General features: G+C 39.7%; 2 protein-coding genes across 2 annotated transcripts in view; both read left to right on the top strand.

Moving 5' to 3' along the window:
* The window catches only part of LOC6558171 (Ig-like and fibronectin type-III domain-containing protein 2), a 37863-nt gene extending 24648 nt beyond the window's left edge, over positions 1–13215 (top strand). Inside the window, exons 3-17 of the mRNA XM_001985173.3 lie at positions 68–238; positions 295–432; positions 497–1631; positions 1855–2068; positions 2134–2407; positions 3271–3531; positions 3752–4089; positions 8615–8762; positions 8906–9041; positions 9104–9296; positions 9458–9704; positions 9808–10477; positions 11161–11465; positions 11540–11784; positions 12256–13215. Of these exons, the coding sequence (XP_001985209.1) occupies positions 68–238; positions 295–432; positions 497–1631; positions 1855–2068; positions 2134–2407; positions 3271–3531; positions 3752–4089; positions 8615–8762; positions 8906–9041; positions 9104–9296; positions 9458–9704; positions 9808–10477; positions 11161–11465; positions 11540–11784; positions 12256–12651 (4871 nt within the window). The 3' untranslated portion in view covers positions 12652–13215. The remainder of the gene's footprint in view (positions 1–67; positions 239–294; positions 433–496; positions 1632–1854; positions 2069–2133; positions 2408–3270; positions 3532–3751; positions 4090–8614; positions 8763–8905; positions 9042–9103; positions 9297–9457; positions 9705–9807; positions 10478–11160; positions 11466–11539; positions 11785–12255) is intronic.
* A 1435-nt stretch (positions 13216–14650) lies between these two features.
* On the top strand, positions 14651–15165 carry LOC116806481 (putative uncharacterized protein DDB_G0277445). The gene is made up of 2 exons (XM_032742980.2): positions 14651–14656; positions 14926–15165. Exons 1-2 carry the CDS (start codon positions 14653–14655, stop codon positions 15150–15152), a joined length of 231 nt encoding a protein of 76 aa, XP_032598871.1. The 5' UTR covers positions 14651–14652; the 3' UTR covers positions 15153–15165.
* Positions 15166–21854: the final 6689 nt, after the last annotated feature.

Raw genomic sequence — 21854 nt, forward strand, 5'->3', positions numbered from 1 at the left:
CTGGTTAACTTTAACAATTGAGTTGTTCATTTTTTATTATTTTTGTTAATAATAATTGTTGCTTTAGGAACTGGTGGACCATCGCTGATATACGAGAACAAAGACGCTCTGCTAACATGCGTAGTGTCTGACAATTCGGGCAATAATACCGTGATATGGAAGAAGGGTGACGAAATATTAACGGCAGGCACTGTGAGGGTAACAAAGGATCATCGTGTCCGAGTTTTGCATGATGAAAGTAAGTGAAATTGATAATTGAAAATACTCGGCAAGCAGTTAACAATTTGTGAACAGATCCCAAGGGACGTAATTTGGAAACGGGTGGAGAGGTGTGGGTGTTATTGATCAAGACGCTGAAGGCAAGTGATTCCGGTGCCTATATCTGTGAGTTAAACTCTGATCCCGTATTGCGAAGCATTCACATATTGACAGGTAAGTTGTCAAGCCTTCAGTTTTTCTTTCTTATTTGAATTAAATTTAATTAACTGCAATTCAGTTAAGGAGCTTCCCGGTGCTCAAAGCAATAACACAGATGCCGCAACGTCTGAATCTAGTGATGTATTCCTCTTACCACCGCCCCTCAACGCGCAGGACAACCGCAGCTTCTGGCGACCAAGTCAAACTCCGCCGCAGCTTACCCATGATTTCACCGAGTGCTGTGAGCGTGCCAATGTCTCCTCCCAGTGCATGGGCTTTTGCAATGTACACAATATTCTGGACGGTACCACGGGCATCGATCCCGAGGCCTGCGAAAGGGACTTTCCGAGCATAGTGCGATGCATGGCCGATGGCCGTAATCATGTGCCATGCTGTGTGGAGAAACAAATACCGGATCTGTGCCAGGATATGTGTCGCGGTGAATACACACCATTCACCGACAAGCTGAAGACTCGAGTCTCCTGTGTGCAGCACACTCTTAGTGGACTCCAGTGTATTCTCAAGGGAGTGCAGCTAATACCCAGCACACCCAATATAGTGATGATTGACGATGTGCGAGAGACTAGCGTGCGGATTAGCTGGGCACCACCAGTAAAACTACCCGAAGAGGTCTTACACTATGTGGTGAACCTCACGGTATTGCACAGCTTCGACGAGGATGAGGTGAGCGGTGAGGTCAGACATCTAATACCAGATGCAAGCGGCAAGCAATCGAATGAGAAAGATGAACAAATATTGCTTTACAATGTGCCGGCAAATAAAACATTTCTCATCGTCGACAATCTCATCCCGCTGAACATGTACGCTGTCACCATAACGGCTGTCAATGAGTATGGCTCAAGTTTGCCCAACGAGCGTCTGCGTTTCTTTACCCATACGAGTGCTTCGGTGTCCGAGTCCCACGAGGGTAGTTCCGACAAGCAGGTGATGCCCTCGTTGCCCGACATACGAAGTTGCTGTGAATCGAGTGGGATGACGCATCGGCTGTGCTTGGATAAGATGTGTGATCCGCAGAAGACGGACCTGGCCACACTGCCGGACCTGATGGTCTGTGCACCCTGGTCGAACATCACCTTCACATGCTTGGCAAATAATATTGATCATACGCCCTGTTGTCGTGCCCGTGGCATACCCTCGGCTTGTTTCCCCATCTGTGCGGGGAAGCTGACCTCCCTGGACTTCAGTTTGTTTAAGTAAGTATGGAATGAGAGGTGTAAATAACTAAAAAAAACTATGTATTCAAAACTTACCTCTGAAAAAACTTAAGCCAGAATTGGGAGATCTTTAAATGACAACGTATTTTTTTCCCATAATTTATTTTATTTAATTTATAGTATATTTAAGTGCAGAGTCTTGGAAGAAAGTTTTTGTTTTGATGTATCTAATTGGAAATTGGTTTCCTGTTTCATCCGACAGATGCTTGCGTTTCATGTCCGAGTACAGTAGTTGCCTGTTTCAAGGCTATGGTGTCCTAGCTGATCCTCCATCGAAGCTCCGAACTGTGGCAAAAACGGACAATTTTGTCATTTTGGATTGGAATAACCCCAAGCGTCTCGCAGATACTGTGACCACATATCATGTCAAGTTCCGTCGTCTTGGCGTTGGCGATGACTATCTGACTGTGGAGAAGGCATGTGCTTTGAGAATGGGCAACTAGTTGAACGATTTGGCTGACTAATTAAATTAACTTTGCAGCGTCAGCCGCCACTCATCCTTGAAGGCCTGGAGCCGGACATCTATTACGAATTCTATGTGGTATCAATTAATGCCTATGGAAAGAGCGAGCCATCTCCACGACTGATTAGTCGAACGCTGCCCATTGAGGCGACCACAGGGACCACAACCAAATACAACATGACGACGTGTTGCAAGGCATCTGGATTGCTGCCACAATGTGCTCCACTCTGCACATACAACATACGATTGTCGGACATCGAGCATCTCGGTCCGGCGTGCCGTGCCCAAATGCGTGAGTAACATCTCTAAGCCCACTTTTAATGACACACACACACACACACACACACGCACACATACACACATATACTTACACATATGTATGCACATATGTATCTGTGTAGCAAACACTAATTAGTGTCAGTCCAGCAGTCAGATTAATCAACTTGCACAGGGGTAATCCCAATCGGATTTTTGTCTGAGCGTAATTGATTTTTTTGTTGGTAATTTTAGTAGTACGAGTATACTTAGCTGGAACTGTTTTAAACAATGGGCTTGATTATGCTCTGATCCCAAAAGGAACACGTGAGTTGGGCGGATAAGTAGATTCAATTCATTCGGTACTTGGATATATTTTGGCATGACTTACAATTAGAAAAGATGAAAATAAAGTATGAAAATGGTATAACAGAAACTTTTTTTTGCGTATTTGATTGATTTGATTATTTATATGAGATACGAGAATTTTATTGAAAATCTCTGCCAGGGAATTAATTAAAGCTGGCTGTTGATTTCGTTACCTAAATTAATACAAACTGGTTAAGGGTATTTTCTAGCCTGATTACGGAGCATCAGCCAGTTGAGGACCCTCTTAGCCCTAAATAGTTACACAATTAAATGTCGTTTAATAAAGATTTTGTTAGTGTTGTTGCAAAGTTATCTATAATTGACACAAGTTGCTAAATAATTTGCTGCTTAATTTGTTAATGAAATCGAAAGCAATTTAGATTAGGGTCGCTTAGTATGTAAACCTGCTAAAACAATAAATTGAGGCAGCAAGCTTGAATAATAGATGTCTGCTAAAAGCCACAATTTCTTGCTGTTAAGTGCCACTCATGCAAATGTGACTCTAATTAACCCCTTTTTAATTATGCTTAGCCATATTGGCACGCTGTGCTGCCGGTGGACGTGACCATAGCCCGTGTTGCAATAGACGGAGTGTAATAAACGCATGCATGCCACTTTGCCGTGGCGTCATGCCACTTACATTGACCACCAAATCGACAACAGCAGCGGCAGCAGCTGCGTCATCTGCAGCAGCAACTATAAGCGGTGGCATGACGTCCTCATCGACATTGCCAACCAATGTGCCCGATTGCTTATCATATGCTGGCAATATTTTGCAGTGCTTTGAGGAAGGTGAGTAATGAGTAATACTTGTGTGTGTGTCTTTTGTGGCTGCAACAACACAATTATTGTTGAATGCGCTGTCCGTAAATGTTCAGTTTTATTCGGTTAGTATTTGCAAAGCAAGGCCTTTGCCTAACTTACAAATTGATAGAGCAAAACCAATATTGGCCAATTAAATTTGCGTTTACACAACTCAACTCAACTCAGTGTCGATTTTCTTGTTTTGCAGGCACAATTAATATACCAGGACCACCCGAAGATGTGCACGCCACATCCGTTACTGGTACGAGCATAAGCGTTGCATGGACCCCACCCAATGGTGATAACAATCAAGCCTCTCCATCTGCCATACCCACTGACATGACAACTGGCGATGAATTGGCTGCGGCAGAAGGAGTTGTTGCTGGTGATGTTGCAACCGTTTCTGAATCGTCATCGTCTGTGCCACAGTTGCACTCTACAAGTGTGTCTGATGCTGATAAAGCTAATGATAGAATTGAATTTGTCGTTCAATATGGCCGAGTCAATAACATGACCATGTACGAGACAGTTGCCAAATTGGAATATGTGAGTACATCATATGTGTTTAAAATGAAACAAAAGCAAATTGAATTAACCAACTTCGGCACACCGAAGCTTATCTACACTTATTTAATAAAATGGCAACTAGTTAATATGTATATTATCGTGGCCTCTGCGATGGTATAAGCAGAATTAAGTGGGATACGAACTTAAGATATCTGTCAATATTTATGCGTGCTGAACAAGCACTTAATTAATTCCAAACTGCCCTAAGAAAACGCATATTTAAGATGGTCGGTGCCAACATGATTTATGTAGCGACATAAAAGGTAAACATAAAGTCAAGTATTATAAAGCACTTACCAAATAGATACGACAAAATCCGTAGGCCAGGCGGAGGCACGTGCCTGGGCATAACTTAAAGTTTTGACTACTGTTTGAAGGGTTGTCATGGCTCATTGCTGTCGAATGTCCAATGTTGAATGTCGTATCGCAAACGTGACCATAAACCAAAAACTCGGCAAAATAGTATCGTATTCACACCAAAAACTGGCTAAAAAAGGAACAACGAACGCAGCCTAAGTTGGTTTAATATACATATAAATTGCCATTGGCATTGTTGCAGCTACAACACCAGCAACTATTGACTATTGACTACTGTTGTTGTCACACATCAAAGCGCAGCAGCAACTACACCTGCGCCAGCAACATCAGCCATGGCCATCAACGGAGTTACTGGCCTCAAAAACTTGCAAATGCTAAAAATGAAAAACAACAAGCAAACAACAAAAAACAAAAAAAAAAGAAAAGAAAAATACAAAACAAACAACTGGCAAATGTTTGTCGCGTGTCGTTGTTGTTGTTGCTGCCGTTTGTTGTTGTTGTTGTTGTTGTTGTGACGCGCAAAATGTTTTCAATGTGGCGTGGCCATAGTGACGGCAGTGTCGACGGTGACCTGCCCATGGTGCCACAAGCACATAGTAGTCCAGAGCCAGCAGCCAGCAGCCAGCAGCCAACAGCCAACAGTCAGCACCCAACACTAGACACCAATCGAATCGATATTGGAGAAGCGCTTAACAGCATGCTGCCACATTCGTATTTGCCAATGTTGTTGTTATACCCCGTAAACATTTTAAATTTGCTGAAAGGTTATTCAAACTTAGACATCAAATTTATTTTTGTCTTCATAAAAATAATCAGCAGCGTCAATGTAGAAGACTATAACAGCTGAGAAACTGATTTGTTGATATGGAAATACTAGATCAAGCTTATTTTTTAAGCGCCTAAGAAATATCGTTAAATATATCAACGTCTACCTAAGTTATTGGCATATCATACCTTTCTGATCCCACAAAATTTAATGAATTTTGGATTTAGGTGTTTCAATGCGCTGCAAATTTAATGATCTGCGACCAACTAACACAAGTGTTAACTGAGAAACCCACGCAATTGATTTATTCTTGATAAACTTAATTAGGCGAGTCGATGCCAAAGGCTTTACCATCTGAGAGAACTGATATATGCATATACATGTACCAGATCAAGGCTGAGAAATGCATGTCTTTAGTCTTTATAGCCATGTTAATGCCAGCTACAAAGTATCGCCTAGTCGGGCATTTATTACTAGTTTTTTCTTCTTCTGTTTTTCTGCTCAAAATTCATTCGCTTGTACACTTTGGTTTTGTTGGCTTAGTCAAGCGGACTCAGCTGTTGCAGAGCTGTTGGCTCTGCTTATTTTATTTTTTTCGTTTGACCGCCTGGTGTCAATTGGTTTAAATGCGTCTCGGTGCATCGGCTTCAGGCTTTTTGGTTGCTTTTGCTGTCCTAGTATTATTAAAAAAAAAAATAAAATAAATAAAAATATAGTATATATACGCAATGTGTGTACATGTTATTGTATCAAAAACTCTTTGTTAAGTCATGAGCATTATTGGCACGTGAAGTTGCCATATGGCCTCGGGTATTGCTTTTACAAAAAACTTAATTGCTTTCGAACGTGTCAGAAATACTGTAACCCTTAGTTTCAATATTTGCAGCTACAAAGCAAAATATACTATTCGATTTTCCGCTCGTGCTTTGAAGCTTTTTATTGGATAAAAGTTTAATTAAACTCTTTTTGTGCCGCAGAGCTTTGGAATTGAGTTTCTGGTCGGATAATTTTCAAAAATGCTTATTTAATTATTTCAATAATGCTCACGACGATTACTCAATACTATTTGAAAACCGAATGGTCAAATACAACATTTTTCAATATTTTTCCCTCCGTTTTACTCTATTTAGATGGATTTGTTTTTTAAACCAGCTTTTGTTGACTTGCGTTGTTTATTGAATGATTGGCAGGACAGGGAAGGAGTCATCTCAAAGTCAAAACAATTAAAGAGTGCCGTCAAATCATGGCTGGTCTTACTGAAAGAATCTAAAATTTCGTAAACTCCCCAGGGTGCCATTGTCATTTCCTGTCCTGGCTGCCGTCGTGCCTGATTGAATCAGTGCCAATAATTTGGTAATTTCTATTCGACGGCAGTCTGCGCCAGAATCGTGTCACCAGCATCCGCAAATGCTGTCCTGCTGTCCGGTGCCTGGCAAGTACAACGACCGTCCGGAATGGCCGTAGAAGGGGTGGCTGGGGTGGGGATGAACTTGACTTTTGCGAACGTAACTTTTACCGCTTTTAGTTGACAACTGCATGCTAGTGCTTTTTTCAGATTGTTGGCTTATACCAGAATGTCCAGAATGATGGTCATAAAAACTTTTTAATATGCTTGCAAGACTAAAATAATAAAAATTCGGCACACTATTAACTTTTAACAATTTGATACATTGAAAAATGCGTTGGGAAAGAGAATTTGTGATTTTTGGCAAAATAAATACCAAAAGTGAAGCACCTGGCCAGTTGAATAGTTGCAAAAAGTGCAAAAACTATTTGCTGAGCGTTGGTTTCCACACTATTTCACACAGCGCTGTGCCCCTTGAATATTTATTTGCTTAAACAGTTGCCGTCCTGTTTGGCAACTGCCAACAAGGACTGCAGTCAGTGGGGTCCTGTTCAACTCAACTGAACTCAACTAGCGACCAACAACGAACGTGTTTGTGGCCATATTAATTATTCATTTGGGCATGTCTCGCTCAAGATGACCCTCATCATGGGCCACAACTGTGGCACATTCCAATAATGGGATATCGCAATTATTGCTCTACAGATACACACACATATGTATATATATATATATATATATATATACGTATATATTTAAAATGACATCGCAATTGCAACTCTATTGTAATGTGATTATTAATATTAATTATAAAGACTGTAATTCAAGATAAAGAGGCATACTATATATTTTTCGTAGTTATTGTGAACAAAGAGTCACGACACAAAATTATAGCTAATGAGTCAAGAACTCATTAAAGTATCATATAAATATAGACAATTTGTGTTAAATAATGCCCAGATTGCATTTGATATTGGTAAGGGTATATTAAATGGATAATACCCATTACATTGACACACCGCAGACCACATTGTAAAGCAGCAAAAGCTTTTGACTAAAATTGTAATTAATGGCCCATAGGACAAAGCTGCTACAACTGAAATATAATCAACCAATTTAACAATGCTAGCTGACTTATGAAGGGTTTTCGCTGATCTGTATCAGCGTATTGTTTGTTGTATAACTTCTATGTTTATGTGTATTAGGTATCCCAATTGTCAGTTGCTGCATTGACAAGATAATGCTATAAACATTGTTTTATGTGGGTATAAATTGTAAATGATATATGTGTGCATGATATAGCTGTCAAATTTGGCGACGACTCCTAAAACAATATGGCGCCAGAGCTCAACAGCGAGAATCGCAATGTTCGCCACGTTAGTGTCTGCCATGTTGGTGTCATATTGTGGCTAAATACCGCAAATTGTGCTACTTCACGGCAATTACAAAAAGTACTAAACATGAAAACATGTCTCTAAGCGAAATCAAGCGAAATCAAGCCAAACCGCAGTCACAGCCGCAGCCACACAATGCAGAATGCAGTGTTAACATATTCTGACTCCTTGCATGTTGACGCTTTTATATTAGCTAAATACCCTATATTTATTTATTCAATGGTATTTGTCGTAATATCAGTCGACAGTCCACAGAAAAATACGTAAATTAAACAAATATTAATTAAAAGTTAAATTTGTTATTTATTTGCAAAATCAGACCCAATAAATCAAAATAAAATATGTTTTAAATTTGAAGCAAAAGATACAGTCTTTTTATGTGTATGTATGTATCCAACTATTTAGACCAGCTTTATTAGCAGTTTAAATTCATCATCATAGATTTCCTTACATTATAATAAGATAAACTCGAAAGACACTGTAAGAAAGTTGTTATAAAACTAAGTACTATATTACTACTACTATAAATCAGTTTGTTTTATCAAATCTAGTTGAATATCAGTTGTCGCCTTTAAATATAATATTAGACAGAATATTTTGTAGTCGGTGGATGTGGTGTAATGCTTGTACTTGTTTGTATATAAATATTTGCTTATACATGCTACGAAATTGTACTCGTAGGAATTGACCACCAATGACACCAGTATCGATTTGACAAATTTGGAAGAGAATGCCTTATACCGCATTATGGTTGTGTCTCGTGGAAAATTTGGCACATCGTTGCCGGCGTCCATGTTGCTGCTGAATACGACGAGTGCTGGCGAAAAAGGTAAGTCAATGCAGTCATTACATTTCGGGTCAATTCCAACTTGGACAGTCAATGTCGACAGATGTGCTGCAATTAGTTGTTGTCGTTGATGTCGTTGTCGTTGCTGTTGAACTTGCTGTTAATTTGATTTGATATCTTCGCAGCACAATATCTAAATAGTACATGGGGAGCACCCTCGCCGCCCCATTCGCTGACCGTACTCACGCACAGTGCCACCTGGATGCAGGTCACTTGGCAGCCATCAGAGTATTCGCATCCTCACGAGCGCATTACCTATAGGTGAGCGGCAGATTACATTAAATTCTTAGAGATTATGTGTCACTAAGCCCCGGTTATTGCAGAGTCTATCACAAGACAATGAACTCCGATGGCTTTACCAAAATCGAGACGAAATTAGCCTGGCTACGCATGACAAATCTAAAGCCCAGCTCCCAGCATGTGCTCTATGTGGAGGCGGTGGGTGAGCGAGCCACATCCCTGCCCTCAGAGACGCTTGTGGCGTGGACGGATCCGGCCTTGCCAGCATTTGTGGATGTAATTTATTTCAAACTCTAATTGCATTTACTATAGCAGTGAAAACAAAAAGTGTTGCACTTAAAGTTGAACTGTAGCTTTAAGGCAAATGTTTTTCTCTGTGTCGTAATATGTTGTTAAAACAAAAATAATAATACAATTGAATACATTTTGATTGGTAGCCGCCAACAGTGCATCCGGCTGACAATATACCCGAGGGTGGTTCAATGACAATTCTGTGTCTGGCCCTGGGCAATCCGGCGCCCACAATATCCCTGTACGTTGGTGGCCATCTGGTGCGACAGGATACCTCGCGGCATATGGTGACGGTGATACATAATGTCTCTGCGGATATGGAGCACGTATCGTGCTATGCGGACAACGGATATGGTGTACCCATGCAGGCGACCAGACGCGTCAATATCTGCTGTAAGTTATAAAAATGACATTAAGCCACATTATTTATAGACCACTCCCGATGACTCCTTCCCTCTCTCTCTCCCTCTCTCTTCCTTTCTGCCTGTCTCTATAGATCCACCGAAAATTCAAGCGGCTGGCATAACGGTCGCTTCAGTCGGCGATGAGGTTGAGTTGAAGTGCATGGTGGACTCCAAACCGCCACCCAAGACCATTTTCTGGCGGGATCACGACGGACGCGTGCCGGTGCCGCAAGGTGGCAACTACTATGTTTCCGTAACGAATGTCTCCACGATCTATACAATGTCGCTGCGGATTAGTAAGCTGCAAGCGAACGATGTGGGTGACTATTTCTGCCATGCTGAGAATCCATTCGGTTCATCGACGACACCGGTCTCGGTGCGTATACGCAACACTCCGAATCTAAGCCGCAATGTCTCGCAATGTTGTGCGGAGCAGAATGTGTCGATGACTTGTCGCGATGCCTGCACTTATTACGTGGACTTCGATGCCATTGACAATCGACCCGAGTGCATTGTCGACTTTGATAAGTTGATGAAGTGTGCGGCGGATGGATCCGATCATCGTTCCTGTTGCGCCGATGAGCAAGTGCCGCGTAAATGCTTAAATTGGTGTCGCGGTGAATCGGTGCGCTCAAAGGAGATCTGTAGTCTGCAGTATGCCCGGACAATCATCGGTTGCTTTGAGAAGAACCGTGATCGATTGCCCGGCCCGCCCGAGAATATTGTGGTGAACGTGATGTCGGACAGCGAGGTGAACATTAAGTAAGTGGGTCATTTATACACACAGATTTCTCATTTCATTTAAACGTATCAAATTTAATCTCTTAACTATTTCCGGCCCAACGATGCGTTCCCCAACAAAAGCCCCTAAAACTCATTTTCATTGCCCCGCTCGGGAAGTGAACTCATCCATTTTGCTCACAAGCCAATACATTCATTATCCTATATATCCATTCCATGTGTGTGTGTGTGTTAAGAGAAGTCTCCGCAGTGAGTCCGTGCGTGTCTGCTGCTGCTGCTGCTGCGGCTGCTGCTACTGCTGACTGCACTAATAGACCGCAAAGTCCATTAAAGCAGAGATTTTTATCTCACTTTAATACACTTAGTCAACGTCAAAGGTTGCGCACACAAAACTCGGATTGGTTCGCTGTGCACAGCAAATGTTTGATAATGGTATGGTGCGCTCGCTGGCAGGGTGGGTGCGTGTGTGGGTTTGTTTGGGTGGTTAGGCTGCTTCTTGTGGGTGACGAATGATGGGGTCCAGCTCAGCTCAGCTCAGCTCTATTCAGCTCTGTTCAGTCCAGTACAGTTCAGTTTGGTTCAGTTTCAGTATGCCAGCATTCGCATTAAATTTATTAAAATTCCAGACAAGTTTTGCGCCTGCAACAATATTACTACTCATAATATGGCGCCATGCACACGGTCTGAAAACTATTTCATTACAGATGGGATGCTCCAACAAAGAATCCAAATGCCGTCGACGGCTATAGAATATATTACCATGAGGCCGCCATACTGCCGCCATCGTCGACGGCGCAGCCAAACGAATCTTCGATGGACCCGGCTATGGATACACAAGCCACTATGAATAATGCAACAAGTATGGGCAACATCCACAACAGTAACAACAATAATAACATCGGCGCACTGGAGATTCAACGCATCGACGTAAAGGACACAACAATAAGCATTAATGGCCTGAAGAAGGACGTGCTATACGAGCTGGTTGTAAAAGCTGGCAACACATACGGTGGGTGAACTATTCCAACATGCAATCGATTGTTTGCCCTGTGTCTCGGCTTAATTTGCAGACTTGTCTCGCAGGTGCCAGTGTACTTACCGATCCGATTAGATTCACTCTGGGCGACCAGCATGTGACCTCAGCGACCAGCAGTTACTCCAGTGCCGTCGGCACAATCAGCGGCATTGTGGCAAGCATTCTGGCCATACTCTTGGCGGCAGCGGCTATTGTGTTCTATCGCCGCCATCGCTGTCAACATGGCAAGGCTCTCAATGGCAATGTGGCTTTCGAGAATCCAACGTATACCCGTGGTCTGGAGCAGGTACAGGTGTGTATAATGCATATTAATTATACACTCAGAAAAAATATTTCCCAGAATTTAGAAAAACGATAAAACATCGTTTAAATTAAGATTGCAAGTTTTATTTATATATCTAAACTATTACATTGAATAACTACGTCTTTACAATTTTGCTTGCTTTCACATTTTCGATACATTTTTGTGCTAGTATTGCGGTTTTTTTTTGTAACTCGGACATATTAAATTCTGAGTGTATTAACTATAATCTGTGCCTAAGCCAGCTGTAAAGCTTTTTCTTGCATATATTTACGTGAAAATATATAAACTCTAATGTTATAACTGCAATGTGTTTGTTTCTCTCTCTCTCTCTCTCTCTCTCACTCTCTCTCTCTTTCTCTCTCTGTCTTTCTCTCTTTGTCTATCTGTCGACTTTTGTTGTTTTCCAATTGAACTACACGCATAAATATACGCGAATACACACATACATACAAATTAAAGCTACCTACTGTGACGTCGGCTATCACAACACAGAATGGCAACAATCACACGCTTGGCAGCAGCAGCAGCACTGGCAGCTGTGTCGGGGCACAGAATGGCAGCAATAGCCACAATCACAATGGCATTGCAGCCACAATGACGACATCCACATCGACGACAGCAGCAGCGACAGGGCCAGACACGGGGACCACAGTAACAGTCACCGGGAATGGCAGCCGGCAACAGCATCAGCATCAGCATCAGCATCATCGAAATGGGCATCGCGGTCCCACGGATGCCTCGCATCATTTTCACAACCCGCTTAGCAACACGCAGTGCAATGAAGTAAATCCCTCAATTTATGAAGAGCTCAAACTTGGCCAAGAAGGTGCTGGATTTAAGAAACTTGTGCCATAAATGTTAAGCGCTCGCACAACGCCTACAAAGAACCGAAAACCGAAAACATCAACATCTCAAGTTTAGCTAGTTAACTTATGTACATACATATACATATGTACATGCATACAGACATACATACATACAATACATATGTAAGAGTTTGCACACACACATATATATATATATATATATATATATATATATATATATATATGAGTGTGTGTGTGTTTGTGTGTGTGTGTGTACACATACTCTTACATTCAATGTAGACGTATATGAAATCTGCAAAATGTAGACATAGGAAGTGTAAACAGCGCGAAGCGCATCCACAATAGCAACACACACAACCGTACTCGCATTCACACACATACACACACACAGAGATACACACACATGCAACATCTTTGCAGAATGCATTGCGAGAAATATTTGGGGTAGTGTTGTGTAGACAATGATTGCTAATAAATATATATTCGGGTTAGTGTAAAGTAATAAATCTGTAGTATGTAACTGTGATTGAAAATTATGTAAAATAAATTTAATTGGTAACGAACAAAATATTGCTTCACCTATACCATTATATTTGATATGCTTTTGTCCCGTGTAATCTGTAGTAAGCATATGATAATAATGAGGCTCATCTTGCAAAATGGGCATCGTGTAGTGTTTACACAATAAAAACTTACACATGTCTACCATCTACCAGATGCTAGATACTCTTTGCGTACGAAAGAATGGCAAGTACATCCATACATACATGCATACATATATGCATATGTAGTTGTGTATGTAAATTCCTTTTTATTACAATATATCTGAGTAAGCTCGTGGATATGATAAGCCCTAATGCGATATGATATGATACTGATATGGATCAAGCGCACATATTTATACATAGTACAACACACAGACGCGCCTAAGTAAGTAAGTACATATACATACTTTATAATACACGTCGCCCTGTGACAGGGTACACTTTGGAGATTATCATAATTTAGTTTTGCATAAGCGGCGACACTCTGACTTTTTCCTACCCTTAAGTGTGCATAGGCATAGCACAAGCAAAGTGGATCATAAATGGCAGCAAGATGGAGGCTATATCCCATATCCCATATTCATATCCAATACCCCTTTTGAAATGCTCGCGCTGCTTACTTTTATACTCAGACGGCCTCAATATAAAGCTGGTAAGCAGATGGAAGAAGGAAACTCATATGCTGAGGGCTCATCCTTGGACTCATCAAACGATGCTTTCCATTGCTTGGCTGTGTCCTTTTACACTTCCGTTTCCGTTTCGAGGCTGCTTGCTCAGTGCAATGGCTCTGAATAAATGCGGCTTGAATTATGCAACACGTTTAAGTGCCACTGAGTGCATCACGTGCATTCACTACTTCGTGTCTTGTGGTCCTTTATTTTGTTTTGTGTGTTGATGCACTCAGATGTGTGTGGAGAAAATGCTGTTTATTTTTTGAAATATCTGATGGAAATATTTACAGCGCCAAATAAGCAATATTGTTGGTTGATGAGTAGTTATTGGCATTAAACATGCAATACAATTATTCTTATTGTGTAATTGGTCACATCTTCCTTTAAGAATCACATATAGTCAAACGGATACATTTTCCACAACCATTACTTATGTAAATCTGCAGCTAAATAAAAAATATATATTTTGGAATGTTGTAATAAACTTTTATAAGAGTATAAAGAATGCCAAGTAATTTTTGTGGTTTCTATGGAAGTGTATCTTGGATTTGATTTATCGCTAAACTAATATTACTTGAAATAAAAATAAAAGTATTACATTCGCCAAGTGGTGTAAAATCATGATAAACACACGCTTCATGTTTGTACCCATGAACTTACGGATTTTACAGCACGATTTTTTTATTGTCGCATTTATTTATTTCCGGTGACCCCAAACATTTAACTCAAATGAACTGCGAAATGGCCCAATAATAAAAATAAAATAATAATAATAATAAAAAACTATATAGACACGCTGCGTGTTAAAGTACAATGGGTGAGTGTAAAGTTTATTTCAAAGCTTGTTAAATAATTTTATTTGCCCTCGTTGGCTTTTTATTTACTAGCAGAGTCCGAGCCATTTATGTTGACCCTTTTTTCTCATATTATTATTATTATTATATTTAGACTCGGTTTTTATTCACTGTTTTATCCAGTTTTTCCCATCTACTTTAACAAAAAATATCTTTTTACGATTTTTCGTTTCTTTTATATGTTCTTGTTGCCCATATCCGCCCAAACAAAAATCCACATTGTAATCCATAGGCCTACGAGTTTTAATTTTCGACGCGGGAACAGGCAATTTGTCGCCTGTCTCTGTCCAGCGCGGTTGGGATAACAATAACAATAACAACAACAACAACAGCAACAACAACAACATTAAGAACAATTGCCTAGTTGCCTGGGTGGCTGGCTGTCAGCCAAGTGGAGCAGCAGCGGCAGCACAAAGTCTGGGTCTAAGTACGATTAACGGCATGAGTTTTGTATATTAGAGGAAGCGCACATACATACATATATATATACATACATAAATACATACATATGTACACATCTGTATACACATTTGCCAATAAATACTTTTACGAACTGCTCTTAAACAGCGTTTGGATTATTATCGGACCTATGCACAATATGAGTAATAACAATTAGCTTATTTTTATTATCAATTAAGAGTGTTCTTGCTCAGAATTATCGACTGGCATAACTTCATAAATCAAAAAAACAAAAAAAAAAACATATTCACATAAATATAAATATTACTATAAGTGTTCGTGATGTGGATAATGAAATTTCTTTTGAGCTATATTTTTGCCTGCTTTCGACAAGAGCTGTCTTGTTTGTTTAAATTTCTGATTTTTGGCAGTGCTTCGCATTATTTTCTTTTCAGATCAAATATATATTTCATACAAAGCTTAAGCAGCACAATCTGAACGAACAATTGATTATGCTGATTTATATAAGAAAAAATGTCATATTTATGGCATTTAAATAATATTATACTGAAGCAACAATTTATTATTAAACGACGAATAAGAAAATCTTTCCATCTGTAGTACTGAGTCAACTTAACTACAAAGATTTGCATAAAAGCAATTTTGTTATGCATCTCAATCAATGTGGACTCTTTTTAATGCAATAACATTGGGCGTTAATAAAGAACTGGCATTCTTAATTAAATTGCACAGAAACTAAGCTCCAAGCCAGGCGTTTTTTCAGCTTATATAAAGCAGCTTATACTTATGCATAAGGAGTGATTTTATTATTATTCTTTTTATTTTGTATATTACGTCAATGGAACATCATTTTCCGATGGCTGACATTGACGCAGAAATTTAATCATTGTGTTTTAATTAATTTTCATTATAGCCGAAAACAAAGAATGCTGATACCAGCGAGCTGTCGATAAATGTATCTCGTTAAATTGTTAACCAATGTCATTATAACATGACGCATTATTTCAGCTTTTAATAATAATCTTTAAGCGCGAGCCTCGACTTTTTCAGTCTGATTATGTGAATCGCGTACTGATTATCTATATTATTCATAAATATTTTTAATATTTATTCAACATTCTACATGACGGACATACATAATTAGTGTTAATTGCAGAGTTAATGCAGTTGTCACTGTACTCTTAATTTAATAGTAGTCCTGCGTGCTTGTCCAACGTTTTCATTCATATGAACTTCCGGAGCAAGAAATGTGTTTTCTGTATTTAATATTAATTTTAATTTATACGTTAAAGCATTTATCATGCGAATATATTTTAATTATGCCTTTAAGTGAGTATACTGTTGTTTGCACATGTAAGTGGCATACAAATACAAATGAGCAACGCAATATGTTATGTATGCCAAAGTGTGATTTCCAGTAAGAGGCAAAAACATATTTATTTATAACGTACTCACATGGCTCTATCACATACATAAGCCAGCAAATAAGCTGGATGCTACTTAAAATTTAATATAAATTTGATTTGCATTTAGTAGCTGAGATTGTACATGCCGACATTGCTGCAAGACCCTGAAATTGAAATTGATCAAATACTTGTTGAGATATTTTATTAAAGCTTTAATGTGCCCCAGAGAGCACATTTGAGTCATTAGAGTATACAAAATTGGTATACTTGAAAGCTGTTGGACTCAAATTGAGATACATGAGTACGGAGGCATACATATGTATTCGGCTGTTGTTCGATGTCGTTTGTGCTGATAGTTGTGTGTCTGTTGTGTGTTTATGTCTGTCTGTTAGCCACATTTCGTTCTTTGACTCTCCGACAACAATTCACCTTTATTTATTAAAAGTGCTTATTACTTTAGCACTTGAGCGCGATTTAACACGATTTTCTCAAGCATTTTCGAACGACTTTTCTCGTTTCCCAGGGCAAAACGGCAGACTCTCAAGGTATTTCTGTGTCTGTATCTGTATTTGTATCTGTGACTCTGACTTTGTCCCTATCTCTGTCTCTGTCTCTCGCGGTTGGTAAAGTGGGGGCGTGGGGGCGTTGGGCATATAACTCAACAACATTTACCCTACTTCAACTACTTAAGTTGAAGCGTCGAAAACGTGAACTCTGCCCGCCGTCCCGCCGTCCCGCCGTTGCACTTGTAAGCATTTAGCTCACCTACACCTCGAGCAGTTTTATCTTTTTCATGTGCACCGAAGCTCAAGCTGTGGCTGCTTCATCATTTTTACTCCTTTTGGCGGCAACGTACGACTTGTACTTCTTACTTGTATTTTGCCACGACTGATGCTGATGCTGTGGCTTATAAGCTGCCGTTAGTTACGCTCCTTTTTGTTGCTGTTTCTCCTTGTTGGCTTCTCAACGCAACACCCCGTTCACCCCCCCTCCAATCCTGTGCGATGTACTTCAGCCTGACTGCCCGCCCAGACTTGGCTGGGTTTGCTATCACTGCCGACATTTGCTACTGAGACAGAGGCGGAGACTGAGACTGGGTCTGGGACTGTGGCTAAGGTTTCGGTTTGCTTTTGGCCCTAATATTGGCTTGACTGTTGTCAACATGCTCAACCTATTTGCTGCCATTTGTTGGTGTTGTTGACTTTAAGTGTGTTGATTTCATACAATTAACTTTTTGCCTGTTTGTTTTGTCTGCTGTTCCCCGAGGCCCTCCCATAATTTCCTGCTTGACATTTGCCTCCAGCCAATCGGCTGACTACTCTCAAACTGATAGTTGGTGGTTTGACGGCTGCTTGCGGATCGCCAGCAATGTCAGAAAGTCATTTAAAGTCATTTGATATTTACCACAAAACTTAAAGTTTTGTATCAAGATTGATTTGTACGAGATAAATTTACAAATATTACAAAATATTTGTATATGTATTTCTAGTCTTACTCGCTTGGCTTTTAAACTACACAAAAGTTTGGATCAAATTACTATAAATGCAATTAGTGAAACATTAGAACATTCTGCGATTACCACTTTTTTATATTTGATATATATTTGTCCCTTGTGTAGTTAATCTTCTTGCTTTATGTTGTATTTCAGTTTTGAGAAGCTTATTCTATACATACACAACAGAAGCCAGTTACTCAAAGTCTAAGAGCGTCATCAGCACACACAAGTTACAAAATAAATGTGTTATGGGTGCGCTTAAGTGCTCATTAATTTCGAATGTCAAACTTTGAATGTGCTGAGAGAAAATGCGGCACACACAAACACACACACATAAACAACACACACACATACACATCTGTTTTGGTTGAATGGGCCGTTTAACTAAGACTGGCTCTAATTTAAATGATGACGTTGAATCTCTGTGAAATCGGCTTGCAAGGGGGTTAATAAAAGCATCAGATACAGGCCGAGGGTTTCTAGGTAAATATTTAGACGGCTAGGAGCAAAGAGCAAGCTTCAAGGAATTCATGTGCTTGCCGCATATCAGCAGCTATGTGCTTCATTCTCCGCACAAGCGAATAACGCACAGTATGCAGCCAGGCAAGGGATGCGAAATGGGGCAGGTATTTCAATCGAGCTATTTCTGTTCCCGACGCATCTCGCCTGCCAATGCAGCAAAAACAATTTTGCCAAGCGTGGCTGGTTGCTTTTCGGGCTGTGCGGTTTCCTTATGACCACTTTTTGTTGCTATTTATATTAGGAATAACATTGCATATTGTTTCAAAAGTGCTGTGGCAGAGGCAGCAAACAACTTTTATAAATTTCCAAATGAAACAAAATAAAGCCAGAATTAGAAATAAGTCAAAGAATATGGCTTGGTGTGTGAAAGCTAAAATATACTTGAACATTTAACAATGAAGCTAATCTACTCTTATCAAACTTTTGAATTTCAGGTGGCATGTGTGGTGGTATGTGTGGCATTGGCAGGGAGAAAAGTCAGGTCTGCAAATTTGGTTTCAATTAGCTTCTTTTTTTTAACTAAGTCAGGTTACGTGCTCTTAAGCATTTCCTTTTTAATTAAATTTTCAATATGTTTCCTATGGAGGAGACATAAACACACACACACACACACACACACACACATAGAGATGCGGATATGTATGTGCGTAGAGTCGGATGCACACCCGCATAAATTAACTTTGCGTAGGTGACAGCCACCCACCTCCCCCACCCCCTTTACCCAGTATGCCAGTATAAACGTAGCTGTAAGTACATTATCTTAATGCGCGCCATATCTACCCTAATGCAGATAATAGGAGAGGCCGCTATTTAAAGTCTAACAACCCTTTTTATATGCAAATTGTTGCGCCACGCGTATACGCCCCGACGCCCAGTCTGAGGCGACCGACTGACTGTTGGACGGACGAAATGAGTACCTGCCAGCCATCCAGTCAGTGTGTGCACACAACTTGACATTTTTTGTACATACTTGGTGGAAACAGACACACATACATACACACATTCACTCATATATACAGAAATACATACATATATACATTCATCTATATAAACGAGTACAGCAACGGTGCGCTCTTTTTTTAATTTCCCCCATTTTAGTATTCCGTGAAAAGGAAAAGCCATGAACGTACTCGTGTGTGTGTGTGTGTGTGTGTATGTGTGTGTGGGTGTGGGTGTGAAAGTCTATGGCGTGGGTTTGAGCTCTTTCAAGGTGTTTCCAACTCTGCGGTCTTTAGTATGCGTGAGCTATGTTCCAACGTTTTTACATGACATCTACGGCGTTCTTTGTCTGCTTTTTCATGTCGAAATGGGTGTATGTGTGTGTGTGTGTGTGCGAAAAATGTTAAAATAATTTGCAATTTAAATAGTTTTAATTAACTTTTACTAATTTGTCGTCGTTCAACTTGCGCAACTTGCGCAAACTAATTTTAAAGTGATTTATTATTTAAACGGCTTGATGATTGACAGCGCCCAAAAAGGGGCGCTTAATTGCCTGCGGCCTAATTAGCAAGATGAGTTCATTGTGCGCTGACACTCAAAGTGGATACTACGCTGAGGAAGTGGGGAAGAAAATATAGAAAATTATTATATAGTAGAAATTTGATATAATTACCAACAATCGAAATATAAACAATTAAGCAAAACTTTCCTAAGCCATAATCTGACAGTCTCTGAAAACAGTAGACTGACAACCGCCACTTCCATAGAGAAATGCATGATTGCAACGTCTTATCAGGAACAGGGCCAATCCAAACAACACCAATATTGTTATTAGAAAAAAAACGAACATATTTTCGCATCCAATACCACTACATCCAATCAGTTGTCAACTTTAGGTATCTTTACTGCATTGCACATACGCACCGTTCTCCGTTTGTCATATGGTCCAAGTTGGAGCGCCCAATCAAATTGCCACAATCCCGACATTTGCAGTCAGGAAACATCTGGCGTGTGTCTCCATATCTGTTTATTATATCATTAATACTCTTGCAAGTGCGCCCAATGAACCCTTTAGATGGAAAGGTCTTGCTCATGCAACTGGAGCGAATGTTATTCACCATTTTCAAAATCCTATTTGTTTGTCTATTTTTGCGAAGTGAATTTGTCAAAATATATTTTAGAACTAGGTTATGTGACATCGTAGAGCGTATATTATATTGCCTACTCGAATCTAACTAACAGCTCCGATAAGGTCGTTCAAAATAATAAGTAATTATTTAAAGCAAATTAGCTATCTTTAATTAAATATAAATACGAAATAAGCAACAAACATTTGCAAACATTTTCATGTGCAAATATTATGTACAATAAAATATGTTGAGTGCATTGCACGACGGGGACATACCCTAGAGGTCAAAGCAGCATATCTGTCTATCTGATACATAAACATTAATGTATCCTACAATTTGTCCACACTTAATGGCTACAGGGTAGAATGAATGTACAGCACTTATTGGGCATAACGCTATTCAAAACCATTATGTATAAAATGGTAATAATAATAATGCCTATTTACGAGTATAGTGTCGCTGATTTCAATTTAAGTGTGGCCGTTACGAAGCCAGATGACCAATCAGCTGGATTTAATTTTCAATAAAAATCCGCACTGCAAAAAGTAATTAACAACAAGTTACGAAAACAAGACAAACAAACAAGTGTCGCGCCGCACTTAATGCTAATTAAATTTGGGGCTGTGGGCGAAATGATGTTTGGCAATAAAACCAAAAAGCCACAAGACAAGTATTTCACATTTCTTAAATTGGCCGCAAACCGAGAGCTCCCTTAAATTAAATAAATCAAATTACATTTAATGAAAATGCAATTAAACAAAAATAAAAAACAAGAACAAAAAAATCAGATAATTGATTTGCCAATATATTCCTTTATATTTGGACCTAATGAAAAGTTTGCCATTCCACCAGCGAAAGCAGCTAGAAAGCTGTAATTTGTAATTGGCCAACTGTAGTCAGCTAAATAATTGACGTTACAGAAAAGCGGACTTTTTCTTTAGCCAACACTTAGTTGAGTTGACGTATGTATGCATGTACATATATATGTCTGCTACACTATACTATACATACCTACATATATACATCAATTGCCACAAACTGCCGCTGGCAAAGTAATGGCGGCGAAGTCGAGCCACACAATTTTTGGCAAGTGATGCGAAACTAATGCGTCCAAAAGTAGACTATGAAAAAAAGGACGGCAATTAGAAGGGATGGGCATCTAGTTGTGCCCATTGCTGTAATTGTTGTTGCTTTTGCATTTGAAAAGTTGACCAACGAACTTTTTGAGTGCCTCCACTGCTTACAGTAG

This window comes from Drosophila grimshawi, unplaced genomic scaffold (genome assembly GCF_018153295.1).
Source record: "Drosophila grimshawi isolate 15287-2541.00 unplaced genomic scaffold, ASM1815329v1 contig_44, whole genome shotgun sequence".
NCBI classification, from domain to species: domain Eukaryota; kingdom Metazoa; phylum Arthropoda; class Insecta; order Diptera; family Drosophilidae; genus Drosophila; species Drosophila grimshawi.